The sequence below is a fragment of the Leptonychotes weddellii genome, chromosome 13 (assembly GCF_054177405.1).
Source record: "Leptonychotes weddellii isolate Sample4059 chromosome 13, ASM5417740v2, whole genome shotgun sequence".
Taxonomy (NCBI): domain Eukaryota; kingdom Metazoa; phylum Chordata; class Mammalia; order Carnivora; family Phocidae; genus Leptonychotes; species Leptonychotes weddellii.
The window spans coordinates 37,485,551-37,502,888 of NC_138381.1; the positions used below are offsets into that span (position 1 = coordinate 37,485,551).

At 35.3% G+C, this 17,338-nt stretch overlaps 1 protein-coding gene across 1 annotated transcript in view; it reads left to right on the forward strand.

Annotated features, from left to right (window-relative positions):
* Positions 1-17,338, forward strand: part of DSC1 (desmocollin 1) — a 26,961-nt gene that overhangs the window by 4,243 nt on the left and 5,380 nt on the right. Inside the window, exons 3-11 of the mRNA XM_081802539.1 lie at positions 430-632; positions 1,801-1,920; positions 2,806-2,961; positions 8,749-8,893; positions 10,062-10,228; positions 10,683-10,817; positions 12,260-12,445; positions 14,021-14,280; positions 14,364-14,506. Coding sequence (XP_081658665.1) covers positions 430-632; positions 1,801-1,920; positions 2,806-2,961; positions 8,749-8,893; positions 10,062-10,228; positions 10,683-10,817; positions 12,260-12,445; positions 14,021-14,280; positions 14,364-14,506 — 1,515 coding nt within the window. The remainder of the gene's footprint in view (positions 1-429; positions 633-1,800; positions 1,921-2,805; positions 2,962-8,748; positions 8,894-10,061; positions 10,229-10,682; positions 10,818-12,259; positions 12,446-14,020; positions 14,281-14,363; positions 14,507-17,338) is intronic.

Genomic DNA, 17,338 nt, shown 5'->3' on the forward strand with positions numbered 1-17,338 from the left:
TTTTTTTTTTAGGCCAGTTTTCTTACATTTTGCAAGATAGTTTTAGTTATCAAAGATTGTTGCTGACACGTTTCAAATCTACTGATACCATACAGTTATATACTACATATAAAATGATAAATTTGTATGTATATGTACAAACCCATAAGTAAGAGTTAAAGTGGAAACAGTAAATCCAGGGACACTAAGAAAATATTTTATATCTCTTCACAAATTACTTTATGGTGAAAATAATGGAAACTATGACTCCATTTATTTAATTATTTAATTTCCATGGCCCCTCAATTTTATAATAGCAGGTACTCAACAAGCTCCAAGCGTAACCTCCCTCTTTTTGCTTCTCGTGGACTTACTGTCAGTTGTCATTCCTGTAAAACCTGTTCTATTCCTGTTTTATTTTACAAATCACTGCAAATGTCTTCCCTGCAGCGAATCTGAAGGAATGCTTCCCGTCGGCCCGCCTATTCCTGTCGAGCGATCCTGACTTCAGGATTCTAGAAGATGGCTCCATTTACACAACACATAACCTCATTTTGTCTTCTGAAAGGAAGAGCTTTTCCATTTTTCCTTCAGACAGCCAGAGCCAAGAACAGAAAAAGATAGAAATCGTACTGGACGTGGGAGGAAAGAAGGTATACAGTCTGCTTATGAGAGTCCATCATTTCATGTATTTCCTTCCCCGCTAAAATCATTGTTCCTGAACACTCACTTGTTTATTGATTCCACTTCTAATTAACCTATGCAAAGACTAGACTGTTTCAAGGAGTGGTAGAGCTATCTACAAAATGGTGTAAAAATGAACAGCTCGGCAGCCTATCAAAGGTTTCAGATAGGGGTTGGCAGTGTGGCAATTAGCACAACCAACCTGAAGAACAGGCAGGGGTGAGTCTAAAACTCAGTGAAAACTGATTCAGGTTGGAGGTGTGGCACTCCACCCTGAGTAGCTTTCTCCCAAGTGACTGTGGGTTTCAGTCGCTTTAAAGAGATTGTCTACAGCTTACTCCCATCTTAACAGAAAATGCCACGGGGTCCCTCTCTTCAGAGAATGAAGTATAGCCAGCCCACATGACTGGTTGGAATGTTCTGGCTCCAGGCTCATTTTCTTGCAGTGAGTGCTAGTGATCGAGGAGTGGGAAGGGAGAGGTTACTGAAATTCACAGAAATCTCACTTTAAGCAAATTCTGCACCATGAAATAAGTCTTGTGGAATAATTTATTAATAAGTAATTTAATTTATGAGAGACTTTTCCAGCTAAATTCCTTCTGATTATAAGAATTCTTCGCCAAACTTAGAATATGCTCACATTTTAATATGCATTACACATATTACAAATTTAGGAGAAGGCTTATAAAACATTATTTCATACTGTAGAGTTCCCACATCACATAAAATAAAATATACTTGAACAAATGCTGACCTCTGTCTTTGCATTGTTATACAAATGTTTTGCACTGTAGCCCATGTTTTAACAAATATTGGTTGTACCACGCCTAGTGGAATAAAATCAGTTTTTAGATATTTGTTAACAGATTATCTCAGTTTAGGGGGTTTATACTTCTCAAGATGGCATCTTTCAGCAATGCCTTACAAAATTCTGGTTTATTAACTGGTTAAATCGAATGAAACTGGTTCCTACGTGTGCATGTATGTATCTTAATAAAAAACAGAAATGGTTTGGGTATTACCTGTGATATCATTATGTACAAGCCTTCCTTATTTTCCTCATGTTGATGTACATGTGAAAATCACAGTTACTGATGAGAGGCAGGGCTGTATTTCTTCGTCTCTCACCACATGCAGGCTCCCAAGAAGAGGCACTCCAGAGACACAGTTCTCAAACGCAGCAAGAGACGATGGGCCCCTATTCCCTGTTCACTAATGGAGAACTCATTAGGTCCATTTCCACAACATATTCAGCAGGTACATTTTACCTTGTTTGACTTTATATAGTAGAGGTTTTGCTTGTTTACTTTTAAAACTTTCCATTTGAATGGAATCAGGGCTTTAACCTGTTTGTACTAATAAGGATCATCCATTCACCAGGACTAGAAAAAAAAAAAATCAGTGTATTTTGTCACTTTCCTCCAGAAATCATATTCAACATTTAGAAACAAGTTTAATTTTTTGAGTTTCTGATGCTCTTAAATCTACATCCAGATTTTCCTGAATACTCTACCAGACTTCAGCATTCTAGGACAGAGGACATGCCTACAGATTTTGCATAATTCAGTTGTCCCCTTAATTAACACTTATCCTCACAAAAAAGACCAGTATTTTTGTTTATACCAAAAAGGTGATGTCACTGCCAGCTAGCTGAAGTGTAAAAATAGACCAGCTTTGAAATTATGAATTAATTGTGGGTGGAAGGTTGCATTATTTTTACTTTTTTTAATCAGAAAAGTTTCCATTCCAAATAAGTCAAAACCACTGAAATTGTTACTATACTATGTTACTATAATGGTCAAAACCACTATGAAATTGTTTAAGCTTATTGTACAGGAATAAGAACTAAATTACTAGGAATTGTGAAGGTATGTTTGACTCCAAGATTTTCCAGAAATATGCAGAGAATTCAGAAGAATTTGGGATCAAATAGATGATCCAGTTTGTGGCTTTGCACATTGTAGAATGTGAATAAGAATGTGAAAAATATGGGGAATGATGGGAAGATAAGCAGGGGAAAGAAAGAATAGGTGAATAGGAAAGAGAGCAAGTAATAAAAATTAAAGCATCACGACAGATTAGGTTGAAGGTATTTATCGTAGCATATTTGTTCTTTTACTAAATTGTCACTTAATGTTATAGGTCCAATCTGATGCTGCACAGAACTACACCATCTTTTACTCCATAAGTGGACCAGGAGTGGACAAAGAACCCTTCAATTTGTTCTACATAGATAAGGACACGGGGGATATCTTTTGTACACGAAGCATAGACCGTGAGCAATATGAACAGTTTCCAGTAAGATCATTGGATTATTCAGAATTATCTTTTTACTTATGGTTTTTATACTTTCAGTGCTGCTTATTTACATATTAGAAGCATTATTTGATTTAACATTTTAAATATTGTTAATGTATAATGTAAACTTCAAATTTCTATTAATGCTGTTAAATGAAGAAAGATAGTGAGTATCATAAGGGAAGAAAAAGGGAGAAAAGCTATGTAAAATATAATGACAAATTTTAAAGGCCAGGCTTTGATCTGTAGAACCCTGAGACAATAGCAGTAATTTTGTTGAGTTTGTAGTTCCCTATAATAACAGGTTTCAATTATTCTCAACCTGACTGTACATTATAAATCACATGAGAACTTTTTAAAAAATACTGATGCTTGGGTCACTTCCCAGAAATTCTGATTTAATTGTTCTGGGATGGGGCCCCAGCAATTGAAAATTTGAAGTCACCCAACATAATTCTAAACATATCTTAAGATTGAGGTTCACTGCTTTCACCTCTTGAATAATATTGTGCTTCTTTTCTTTTCTTCTCTCTGACTGTCCTACAGCCATGAGAACCTTGGATATCATTTTATTTCTTTAGTAATCCAGAATAAGTTTATAAGTTCCTCTTACTCTATCTAATTTGACCCAAAGAAAAATTCTAGCTCTTCTGAAAATTAAATCCTTTCTTTTTTCTGTCTCAAACTTCACATATCTCCTTAGTGTTCTAAGGTCTAACCTGACATACAGGAGAAATTCACAGTGAGTTTCAGGGAGATGGTGAGTTAAATTGTTTAAGCGCTTGGATTCTTGAATTAAAGAACTCTTCATTAAAGGAGTCCATAAAAGGGAAAATTATCTCATACTTGGGCAGTCCAGAAAGTAACATCTTATCAGATATCCGAAAGATAAGCAGGAACTAGTAGCCACACAAAGGCAGCCATGAAAGGAGTGAATGATCATGGGGGGAGTGGGGAGGGTGAAGACCCTATCCTAAGAATGTCAAAGCACTGGATAAGGTTGTAAAATTTTTAGAACAGCATAATGTCCCACTTTAGGGATTTCATAATTAAATTAAATGGTTGGGTTAGAATGACACATTTTCTTTATAATTTTATGCTCCCACCCAAGTTCTCTAAACAGACATACCTTATGCATAATAATACTAAATTATTACTTTAAGAAATAGCTTACATAGACTCTAATAGGAGAGGTACACTAAGCATTATTGCAAACATTTTGATCTATCAAGAAACCAAATAAAAAGTTGATATATATAGATATATATATATAGGTATGTGTGTGTGTAAATATGTAAATTCTCTGCCCCCCCTTTTAAAAAAGATTTTATTTATTTATTTGTTAGAGAGAGTACAAGCAGAGGGGGCGGCAGGTAGAGGGAGAAGCAGGCTCCCACTGAGCAAGGAGCCCAATGGAGGTGTCTATCCATGGACCCTGGGAGCATGACCTGAGCTGAAGGTGGATGCTTAATCCACTGAACTACCCAGGCGTCCCTCTGCCTCTTTTAAAGATCCAGTATAAGAAGAAAAGATCTAACACTAGTAGTCACTCCTGAGGAGAAATAATAACTCTGTATGCTGCAATGTACGTTTCATTTCTTATTTTGCTGATAACATCCTGTTTTTGAATTTTTGAAGTCTTCAACTGCTTCTCACTGGATCATTGTCAGAGAAAAGGAGGAGAGAATAGTTTTATTAAAAAAAAAAAGGACGTGTGGGTGGTGCAGCCGATTAAGTGACCAACTCTTGGTTCTGGCTCTGTTGTGATCTCAGGGTGGTGATCTCAGGGTCGTGAGACCATGCCCACCTGGGGCTCTGTGCTCAGCATGGAGCTGGCTTAAGACTCTCTCTCCCTCTCCTCTGCCCTTCACCCCCGTGCGCTCTCTCTAAAATAAATAATAAATAAATCTAAAAAAAAAAAAATAAGTTACACTGGAGTGCCAGGCTGGCTTAAGTTGGTAGAGCATGTGACTCTTGATCTCAGGATTGTGAGTTCAAGCCCGATGTTGGATGAAGAGATTACTTTTTTTAAAAAGTTACTTTGCTATTTTTTAACATCTTTTGAAGGACAAAAGGAATAAAATAGTTTGGAATTTATGCTTATTGTTGGGCTTCTGGATAATTTCTCTAGTTCCCATTAACATAGTTAAGGTTGAATTGATATTAAGAAATATCACTTGCAAATTAGTAAGATTCATAAAGGGAAGTATAACAACCAGATGTAAACATGATGAAACATGGAATCACTTGAGGCAATATAGAATGGAAGCCTTCTCTGTCAACATAGAGGTGCAAACTAAAATAATACATCTTTGCTTTTCTATCAAATCAATTTCACTTACTAGCTTTATATTGGAAAGCTCATTTCTCTGGAAATTAGTAGATCTTCATTATCTGCCACTTTTTCTTTTAGCCTTAGACGCATCACAACCTTCAAGAATCTGTTTCCTTCTCTGTCTTACGGGCTACTAATAGTTGTCTTATCTACCTCAGAGCTGCTGCAAACATTAAATACTCAAATTAAATATTGGTAAAATCAGTATGTAAACTGTACAGCTCTTTAAAAATATCCTAGTGGGAGGTCACACAATACATACGCTCTAGGATTTTGTCCTCAAAATAGGATTTTGACAGGATTTCCCAGTTTTTTGCATTTATCTAACCTATACAAATGTTATGTATTACTCAATTATTGTTACTTGAAATAATTTGATTTCATTGATTATTGGCACAGGTTGCCATGGGTCTAATTCAATACACATCCTCATTGTGCTCCTGTTCTCTGTCTTGCCCCATGTTAAATTGTTTAATCTTGGCTTGTATTTTTCTGGATGAGTCACATCATTATTACAGTTTGAGGAGTTTGTCTTAAACCATTAAATTCATCTAATCTTTCAGGAATGTGTATAAGTCCATTTTATCCAAGCTTTTCGAAGAATAGTTGTATAAGAAGAGGATTTTCTTCAATAGTTCCAGGTTATTCTATGAAAGAAAGCAGTTGCATACCTATTTCTCTTTGAGTGTTGAGGAGAATCTGTATCTTTTATAAATACATAGGGAAAAATTGGTTTCAGGCTAGTCCTTTTCCCATCCAACCAGAGCCTTATTATCTTGCAACATGTTTCTTTTTCAGCTGCACAGGTCCACCCATTGTCTTTATATGTATGTTGCTAATCACATTGTATACCCACTCCACTTTGGTGCCACTGCTTCCCCCACCTCTGCCCAATCTACACTAGATATCTTTCTTTACAAGGTCAAACTCAAGTTCCCACTCCTTTTGGCAACTGTTTGCATCTTCCCAAAGATAAAAAAAAAAAAAAAAATTAGCAAATTGCAGTGGGAAAGGGCTAAAAGAGATGAGATTGTTCAAGCTACAGAAGAATTCAAGGGAGAAACAATATATCAAAAATGCACATGAAATTTAAATAATACTCTTCTAACTTAGCTAAAAATATGACTAATTTTAAAGTATAATATTCTATATACTTCTTATAGCAATATTCAAGTATATGATTATTGCTTTCAGTATAAAATAATGTGAACTCTACTATAAAACCAGTACTATTATTGAGTTTACTTTAATGACTAAATAAGAAAATATTTATAATTAGTTTCTCTATTACAGGAACATAAATGGATTCTCCTAGGAGCTAGGCTATGCTTTAAAGTTTAGCTATATTCCTAGCTTACATCATCCTCTCTACAATAATGATTTCAATTTTGATTTATTTTGGAGATACTTAGCTCATTATTAGTAAAAAAAATAAAACCAGGTACCTGAAATAGTACCTGAAACAAAATCACCATGTCTGAATCTGTGGAATGTGAGATGATGATATTTACTTGTTGTTAAACATCAGGAAACACTATTATTTCAAACTATAAATGATTGTATGGTGGGAACCAGATGATCTTCATTTCTGATGAAGAGAAACACTAGCAAGAAATTGTGTAAATTATAGCAGGATGGATTTAGGCTAAATAGGGAGATAATTTAATGCCAATGTGATGAAGTAGAAGAATTCATTGCGAGTGATTCTATGGAGAATGTTTATGATAATTTTTTACAAAGGGCCGATTTAAAGGGTAGTTTATCATTCTAAAGAGGAAAGATGGATGGAATTGAATGTGAAAAGCTACTTATTGAAGAATTACCTTCTTGGGCACTGTGTTAGGTGCTTTGGCATACAAATATCAGTATGTCTCAGGCTTCATCCCTGAGGACAATTGTCATCTTATAAAGACATAAAACAATTCATAGCTTTCTGTAGCTAAAAATCTCAAAATAGCAGCAGTTTAAAGAAAGAAAAATTCATACAAAATCTGAGGGGAAAGGAAAAGATTGATAGGAATGCTGATAGGTGTGACATCCTGATAGGACGGTGGTGATGAAAACCACCATGCTGCTGATGGGGATGGTGAACCGGAATACCCCTGTATTTCCACTCGGAGTTCGGAATTTATTGAGAAATAAGAGCTAGTGATCAGACTGATGGAAATCAAAGTATGAGTTTTATTACTGAAAAAGTCTACCTGGGGATTGTTTGGGGAAAAGTAAATAAGGAAACGGAAAGAACATGGTCATTTCAATACCTTCCATCCCAGAGATTGGAGTGGAAGTTTCTTCCCCTCTGGATGAACCGTGAAGATGCAATGTTGCCTTTTCACACAATAGTGGGGATTTTGTGGTTACTCTGGTAGATGATACCTAGATCACTAAAGAATCTGATTGGGTAATATCATGATCAAAATTGTGCTATGTGGAAATGAATCTGACTCTTGAGTGCTGCAGAAACTGGAGAAGGTTAATTAGGACAATTGCAGGAAAATTGGTAGGATAACATGTAGGAGACATTTTGGGTCTCTTGAGAATGATGACATTAAGAATAAAAAAGAGATAATGAGTGGCAGAGACACAGAAATGCCAGAATCTCTAGAACTTGGCAACTGACAAATAAGGCTAATGAAAGACAGGGAGGAGGTAGATACCTGGAATTTTAACCCTGGTTCATTTTGGAAGATGGTTACAGTAGGAAAATCAGGAAGAATTGATATTGGTGAAGAACTAAATTAATACAGAATCCACCTTGGGCATGTTTAGTTGGTGCTGTCAGTAAAAGAAAATCTGTTTAACTCAACAACTATTTATTGAACACCTATTATGCATAAGCCACATAAGAAGAGGGCCGAAATAAATTGATGTTCTTTGAAAGAAAAGGACATTAAATCCTGGCCTTTGAAACCAAGATATATCATTTTGAGATGGGATTTGGAATGTGTATATGATTTTATTGGCACTTTTATTACACAAGAAATATGTTTATGATAGAAAAACGAGAACATGCAGGTAAATAGAGAAAAGAATTTATAACTGAATCACTGAAGATAGTTGATATCTATTTATACATATATGCAAATCCATAAATAAATGGAATCCTGTTTTTTATAAACTTTAATAAAATACTTGTTATTAGCATAACTGGGGGATATTTACATACATTCTAACAAGCAGGAGGGCACGCGGTTAACTCTCGGAGAACAGAGTAGCCTCATTTAGCTGGGGAGCATGGTCCTGGGTGGGTGAATCACGTGGACGCTGCAGGAGGATGGAAGGCATATGGCAGCATCCACTGTGCTGGTGTGTTTTCCATCACACAGGTTCTTAGTTCCATATTCTTTTGTGGATGACTTTTTAAACATTATGTCTTTCCCCAACTGCTAGGCTTAATTTTGTGCCTAATTTGTCATTTGCGAACAAGCTGACGGTGCTTGCCTACCTTTCAGCTATATGCCTACGCCACAACAGCAGACGGTTACGCCCCGGAGTACCCACTCCCCTTGCTATTCAAAGTGGAAGATGATAACGATAATGCTCCGTATTTTGAAAACAAAGTGACTGTCTTTACTGTGCCTGAAAATTGTCGAACTGGTAAGTCCACATGGCAGGAAAACACTAGATTTTTGCTTTGATTCAGTTCCTCAGTAATGTTTTAAGCACAATTATGCAAAAACACTTAAAAATGCTTGAATGCCAAGGATATTCTATATAAAACTTTGTAATCTTCGAAGAGCATATACTCTTCAAAGGCAAACCTTTTTGTGCTCATTTTTGCCATGCACAGGTACAAGGCAGCTAATACATGAAGTTACTAACTTTGTTAGATTAATCCACAATGCATATGAGTGTGTCACAGAAATGCTACTCCTATTTTCTATTTTGACCATGTACATGGGTGTCACAGATGCATTCATAAAGCAATAAATAATCTGAGTCTTTAAAAAGTTTCAATACATTTTCAAGGACCCAGAAATATATCATCTCATGGAAATGTTTATCTGACTTTTAACAATATGTACATATATTTCCTTGGCAAATTGGTTTGATGTTATAGGCAGCCAAGATTGTGACCTAGGCACATCAGTGGGCATAAGACTATCCAGTTTATTTTAAAAATAAAAATGTTACAAGAAATGCCTCCTCAATTCTCTTGTCATTATGTATGTATGCATGTTTAACATTGTTCTTTCATAGTTAGTGGTTTGCTAAAGCAACATTTCTCATACTTGGATGTCTGGGCTGTAAAGCTTGTCTAAATGGTACTCAGACTGCTACATAATGCTTGTCTTACATATACTAATGATTACTTGCATATATTAACAATTCAGCACATTTATTAAAATACCAAGGTATAAAATCTTTGTTATCATATTCAAAGCTGTGCTATTCCTCTCACTAACATTATCAAGTTGGCCCATAAAAGAACCAAGACCTTGCAGAGAAGGTCCCATCCAAAATGGTCTGTGAACTGGGGTGGTGGGTTGGGGGGGAAGGATTTGAGAACCACTCTTACCAAAGGTGGTGTGCATCTTCCCAAACATGTGGCATATAAATCCTGTTATTCAAAATGCCCACATCGTTGAAATTTCCAAGTGAGGGGAGCTTGGCGTTTGGGAGAGCGCTTAAGACACTCCACCTGTTTGTAAATTCAATATACTTGTCATTTTGGGGAGAATAGGCTACAACCATAGCTTGTTTGCTTGTAATTCAATTATATGGCTCTTTTAAGTTGTTGACAATATGGGATTTATCTGAACAGGAACTTCGGTGGGACAAGTGACTGCCATAGACCTCGATGAACCTGACACTCTCCATACTCGTCTGAAATATAAAATCTTACAGCAAATCCCAGATCATCCAAAGCATTTCTCCATACATCCAGACACGGGTGTCATCACCACAACTACACCTTTGCTGGATAGAGAAGTAATGAACTGATTACCTAATTTTACAGTCACTAAACTATATTCGCACTGATAATGAACTCCCAGAGGAGTCTGACCACCTCTCCAAGCTTGCTTCCATACAGGCTGTGCTTAGGGCTTCTCTGGATACTTCCTTTGTGTCTACCAAGATTTGGGGAAGGTACAAGGAATTAGATAAGTTCTTCCTTAAGATCATTGACCTGATGTGCTGTGTGGATGTGAAATGGCTTTAAATTTTGAAATTTTGTTAGACATATCAGGTTTCTATTGTACTGACTAGCCAATCTCTTGTTCTGTATTTATATTTAAGGTGGCCTTTCTTTTTTTTTTTTTGGTAAAAAAATAAAAAAAGGAATGTAAAATAATCAGAGCCTACACATGGCTATGAGAATTGCAAATTATAGGAAATAGAAGTGTTCATCAATATACCTTTTTCTTTCTTTTTTTTTTTTCAGCATTGTGATACATACAAGTTAGTAATGGAAGTGCGAGACATGGGGGGCCAACCTTTTGGTTTATTTAATACAGGAACAATTACTATTTCACTTGAGGATGAAAATGACAATCCACCATATTTTACCGAAACTTCTGTGAGTATATCTTTGTATTCATTTACCTAGGTTCATTTACTTTTTTAAAAAAACACACAAGGAATTTGGTAGTTCTGTGAGATTACGTATTTTGGTTTTAAGACCTACCACTGACAGATAACATGTAAAAAATATGATTTCTGTAAAAGTAATTGAAGAACCAGTTATTTCTAAATGCTAGGGAAAAAAACTACTCTTTTGGCTATCTAAGGGCTTCTTTGTCCTTGATGTTGTTCATGTATTCACCATTTTCTTGGATGCCAAGTTCTGTTATTGGATGCTTTGGATTTAAATTTATTTTATAGAGTGCAGGAAAGGATGCCTTGGATTTACATTTATTTTATAGAGTGCAGGAAAAGAGGCCCTCTCTCTCTCTCTCTCTCTCTGGTATCCTTTGCACTTCAACTTCCTAAGGTGCAAAAGAGATTAGCTTTATATCCTCTGCTTTGCTGGGACATCAATAAGTACAGTGTGGCCCTCCCATTATCTATATGCAGATCCTCCCAGCATCATGTATGAGTGAAATTTCCCTTAGGAAGTACACAGTACAAGAAATATATATAGGATGACACTTCCAGGAAATGGCTCTTCTTTCCTGAACTTTTAGTAAGTGATCATTTTTTCATTAATCTATACCAGAGTACAAGTTAGAGAAGAGAAAACCTTCAGTGATAGGCACATTCATACAGTGTTTTATATGAATCCCTACAATTTGTAAGGATATGTTTATCCCATAGTTTATTTGAGAAAATGAAAAGTCAGTTAAGTAATTTGCTTATGATCTCATACATATAGACCATGTAAGAGGAAAAACTGGGATTAGAATCAAGATCTGTTATACTCCAAAGGCTATGAGGTTATCATCCTTCTTTGAATTCATTTTACATTTCTAGAAGATTCTGGTTTACTACTTTTTTAAATCTTTTAATATAATATGCTTCTGTAGCTATATTTCTTTTTTGGAGGGAAGAGGAAAAAATGTGATTTAATTTCTCAAAAAAAGGAAAAACTTTTTCCTTAAAATGTCTGCTAAGGAATCAGAAGTAAATTAAAAACAAAAATTGGCATAATAACAAGTCATCCAGTAATAATAAGAAATCAGTGTAGGTTATAATTATCTATAAATGTTGAAGGCTTAATATGTTAATATAAAAGGGGCCATAGGCTATAATTATTGAGGAGATTCAGAATAGAGACAAATCTGAGGACTTGAGTGATTTCAGAGAAGTTTAGAAGTTAAGACATGAATTAGTCTTTGAAGAATGGATAAGATTTGAGAAAGCAGTTTAGTGAGGAAAGAAGTAATCTATGCATGAAATTTGTAAATTCTTTCCAATTTATGATGGCATGTTCCCATATAACTTTATTTTCTTTTTCTTTAAATGTATAAAATCATGTTGTTAAAGCTATGAATTTATCATAACAAGAGGCAATTGTTTTAGTATTTTACAGAAGTAGAAGAAAACAGAATTGACGTCGAGATTTTACGAATGGCGGTACATGACCAGGACTTGCCTTACACTCCTCACTCAAAGGCTGTCTACAAGATCCTACAGGGAAATGAAAATGGAAACTTCAAAATTAGCACAGACCCCAATACAAATGAAGCAGTCTTGTGTGTTGTCAAGGTAAACAACAACAACAAAACGATCAAGCAATACTTTAAAAAATACTAATGTACACTTGGGCATTGATATCTACATATCTATATCCTACATATTATATATCTCTATAGTAGTACTTCCTGCATGTATATGGCTAGAGAATTGCCATGCAATGCTGAAATGATTTACATTTGTTTACTTAAATATTTTAATTATTATTATTTTACCCTTACTTCTTTTCTTAGAAGATGGGCATTGCAGGCACAAAACACATTGTTCTCTATACATGGGGAAAACCAAGGCAAAGAAATATTGTATTAGTAATCAAATATTAGTCTTAGAAGGAGTCTTAGACACCCACTTGTCCCTTACTTTATAGAACACAAGACAGAGAGAAATGGAAAAACCACTACTGGAAATCAAACCTCTAGATTTTTCAATTGCCTTCATGCTCATATTATACTTTTACTTCTCTATGATGTATAAGACAGACGATTTATTAAATATTCAGCAGCTATTCCCATTAATCCTCCTATATTTGAGGTAGCCAGTGCTTTGGGATTTTAAAAATTCAGTTGCAATTACTAGTACCCAGAATGATAAACTGAATCTGGTTCCTTTCTCCCTTCCAAGTACTAACCAGGCCTGAACCTGCTTAGCTTCTGAGATCAGACATGATCAGGCGTATTCAAGGTAGTATGGCTGTAGACACACCTAGTTCCTTTCTGTGTCCTTCTACCCATTGCCCTTACTAACCTCTGACATATTTTCCCTGATTAATTTCTTAGGGACAGTGTATTTTCTTAGAGGCTACATGCACAAGTCATACTTTCCTCCTAAGATTTTTAGAAAATGCCCTTTATTATATTGCTTATTCTTTCTCTCACTCACTCTCTTTTTCTTTTTCTTACTGGGCTTTTTTTTTCTTTTTTATTGTTTTTGTGGGGTCTAGGTTTCTTTCTCTTGCTTTCCTTTTTCTGTTATCTTGACAGATTTCAGTCTCTAATTGTTTAACCATTGTTTCAAGATTCTTTCTTACTCAGTTCAGGACTGAGCACTTTGATTAGGAGCTATACAACCTTAAATATAATAATTAAAAAAAAAACCTAAATATAATATAAGATGCTACTAGATAGTATCACTATAATTTTTACATATACATTCAGAGGAACTGCTCCATTATAACCAAATCTCATGTCCTAGTGGTCTAATTATTTTATATACTTCTTCTTATACTCTTTATATACTTCTGTTGTCTTAGGTATCACTGTTATCCCATTTGATAAATTTGGATTTATTCAAACACTTATTCTGTATTTCTATTAATATTTAAACTTGTAATGAAAAAAACTGAAGGCAGGACCGTCCCGAAGAAAAGTGAGAAGAAAAATTGGTTAAATCATCAACAGTTTTGCATTTGATAGTGCTTATCATTATAGGTAGTCAACTATTAGTCTTTAACTACATTAGCACCTGCTTTTGGTAACATTTTATACACAAAAATGATATTCCCTTTTGTGCTAAAACTTGGAATCGTAATTATAAGTCTTCTATATATAGTGTTACAAATTGACTGATTAAAGTATGTTTATTGAACAGGCATTGAACTACGAAGTCAATCACCAGGTTGTTTTGCAAATTGGTGTACTTAATGAAGCACAATTCACTAAAGCAGCAAATTCAAAAACTCCTACTATGTGTACCACAACTGTCACTGTTAAAATTAAAGACCGTGATGAGGGTCCTGAATGCCAACCTCCAGTAAAAGTTATTCAGAGTACAGATGGCCTCCAACCTGGACAAGAATTGCAGGGATACAAAGCTTTGGATCCAGAAACACGCAGTGGTGAAGGCTTAAGGTAAGGTATTCTTCAAAATGACATATTTTGAGATTATATCCACTCTTTGGTTTGAGCATTTACATTTGATTTCTAAAAATTAGGTATAAGAAGATAGGAGATGAAGATAACTGGTTTGAAATTAATGAACACACCGGTAACTTGAGAACTCTAAAAGTGCTAGATAGAGAATCAAAATTTGTAAAAAACGACCGTTACAATGTCTCCGTGGTTGCTATGGATACAGGTGAGTGTAATTTTCTAGAAATAGAGGATATATTTTTAAGGAAATCTGGGGGTGAACTTTGTTTACTTTCATATTAGAAGTTCATGCAAAACAGATTTGCATTGATTGCTCAATTTATCGGAGACCACCCAATGTCAGCTCCAGTGCATCAGTAATGCAAAACTAGGAAGTGATGAATGGCCGAAGACGTGGTGGCATCCTCCAAGATCTCCATTTTTTTTTAGGAGTACAAATTTGGATTATTATGGTTTGAACTTGTTGAAAGGGTTTAGCCCTCCTAAAACAGTTGGGTTCAAGGTATGTCTGTTCTGAGCCTCTCTTAATGGGCTTACCCTATTTCCTAAGAAATGGTCAAAAGATGACTCAAGTCTTTTGTGGTGGTTTGCAACCCTTCTCCAAGGTTAATCCTAGAAATTACCTTGTGAAGAAATGTCCTTCAAATGTCATAAAGTAGTAATTTCCAAATCCTTTTGAATGTACACTCCTCGTAGTACGCCATTTTTGAATGTGGACCATTACAGTGGGCTACAGTGTATGCCCTGACAGTTTTGTTTGTTTGTTTTGTAATGCAAGTGCCTGCCTGACTTAAGCTTTGATTGCTAAGGCATCAGCTTCGAAGATGGCTATCTTGCCATCAGACTAGAAAATGATCCAGACTAGAAAATGATCCAGACCAAATCACAATAGCTCTACCATCCCAAGCTCCTTTGTTTTAGAGCTCTTGCTTGATTTCAGTAACTGACCCCTGCGGCCACTGGTTTTTTCACTTCCGAGTTCTTTAAATTTCTACTCTTATGTCTTAAATTAACCAGTAAAGAGTAAACTCGAGGAACCCTCAGCCCCCACTCTTGACCCCAATAAAAGCAGTATCCCAGGCTTGCTTTTTTTCTCCCTGCCCCCCACAACCTCGCTGTGTGGCCCCGGGAGTGCCACATAATTTCCGGGACGTGTAAGTAATAAACCTTTTTTTTCCCCAAAGTTTCCTGATGGTTGGGACACCTTGCAATCATATAAGAACCACAAGGGCCAGCCTAGCCACAAAATTGTTTATCCACGGGCTGAGAGCCACACACAGCAACCTCCTTATATTTACTAGTATGTTTGTATACATGTGCTACTAGGCTAATGTATGCACCATAAAAATGCACAAACAAGCACTTGTAAAGTACTATTTCCATGTGCCAAAAATATCTAGTTTTCAAAATCTAAAAGAAAAACTAAATGACCTTCCCTTCCTCTTGATACCTCTCACACAGGCTTTTAATGTAGTTCTTTCAATATAGGTAGGAAAAAAAAACTACTAAAGAATGGAGAAAACATTAGCTGAGAAATATCATTAATGTTGTGGCCACTCTAAAACCCTGGGTGATTTGCTACTCCTGCATAAGCAAAAGTGAAAGCTGAATGGTTTAAAAGCACAATTATGATGTCAAAGAAGGATTTACATTTACTCGTTTATTTCACGAACGTTGATAGTCTAGTAAGTTCCAAGTACTAGGCAAATTACCATGGAAACTAGAATTTAGAAGACAAGGCCAAATTCTCATATGATATGAAAGAAAGGATTACTATATTCTCATAAGAGGTTCTTGGTATGACAACTTTCCCCATAAAAGATTGTATGGATATCATAAGAAGTAGAAATTAGTTAAGAGCTGCCCCGATTAAAGGATAAAGGGGAGTTTTGCGGAAATGAGGACGCTTAGCTAGCGACAGGAAAATGAAATACTATTTGAAGAGAAGGAAAAAACAGAGAATAGAAATATAAGAAATTAACTTTGTCTTTTGTTGCTAAAAATACAAGGAAATGAAACGCCAAATCTTTAAGAATCTATGCCCCAGGCTCATGGATAACCTAGGTGTGCTCACGAAGAAGTAAAGACATGGATGTCATAGACATTTTACTGTAAGACCACATGGTGACATCAATGCTTTTGTGTATTTGAACTTTAATCCATTAATATATACTTCCAAAGACCAAATATATAATGTTATGTTTCCACATAAACGTTTAGTTTTGGTGCTCATAAATATTTCAAGATGATGACCTAGACTAGACTTTCTTCTAGCTTTCTTTGAATCCAATTTCTTTACTTCTGTTTCTCGTGTCAGTCTTCTTTGTCAAGCAGACCGGTTTCCCTGCTGTCATTCTAGAAGGCACTGTTTTATGCACCCTCTGCCTAGGATAGCTCTGCCCCTCCTTTTGAAATTCAGGTCCCTTAACTTCTTCAAATGAATGACAGTCACATCTTCTATGACTGTTTCCACTTGCCTGTGTTCAGTTCTTCTCTTAATACCTCTTAAGTTTCCCTTCCCTGGGGATGATATGTTAATTATCACAAGTAATGTATCTTTTCTATAAAAGGGTGTTTCATTGCTTCTCATTTATATCACGTTCCTCTAACGAATTGTGCTAATTAACTCACATCTTTGTTAGTTTGCTGATTTTGAAGTTGTTACTTGTATTCAAATTTATCTACAAATTTCTGGCCGTATCAAAATGTTTATATCCTATTGCAGATTTCTTATTAGAAGAGCTGTATCTCTCTTTTATTTCTAGATATTGTAAAATTTGTTCAGATAGAATAATTTTTAAAGAGGTATACAAAATAGTGGACTTTTGTGAAGTAATTTAAAAATAACTTTTAATAAATTAATTTTGTAGTTACTCAACAGAAAATCATCACTGAAATATACTACAAGATATGGCTTAAGTGTTATTTCAAATTAAAAATGGATTATATTTGCATATGATTTATAGTGGTCTTTATGATAAATGCTGAATTTATCTAATGCTCCAAATTTAGACCAGCATTCAAAGCAAAAAAATGA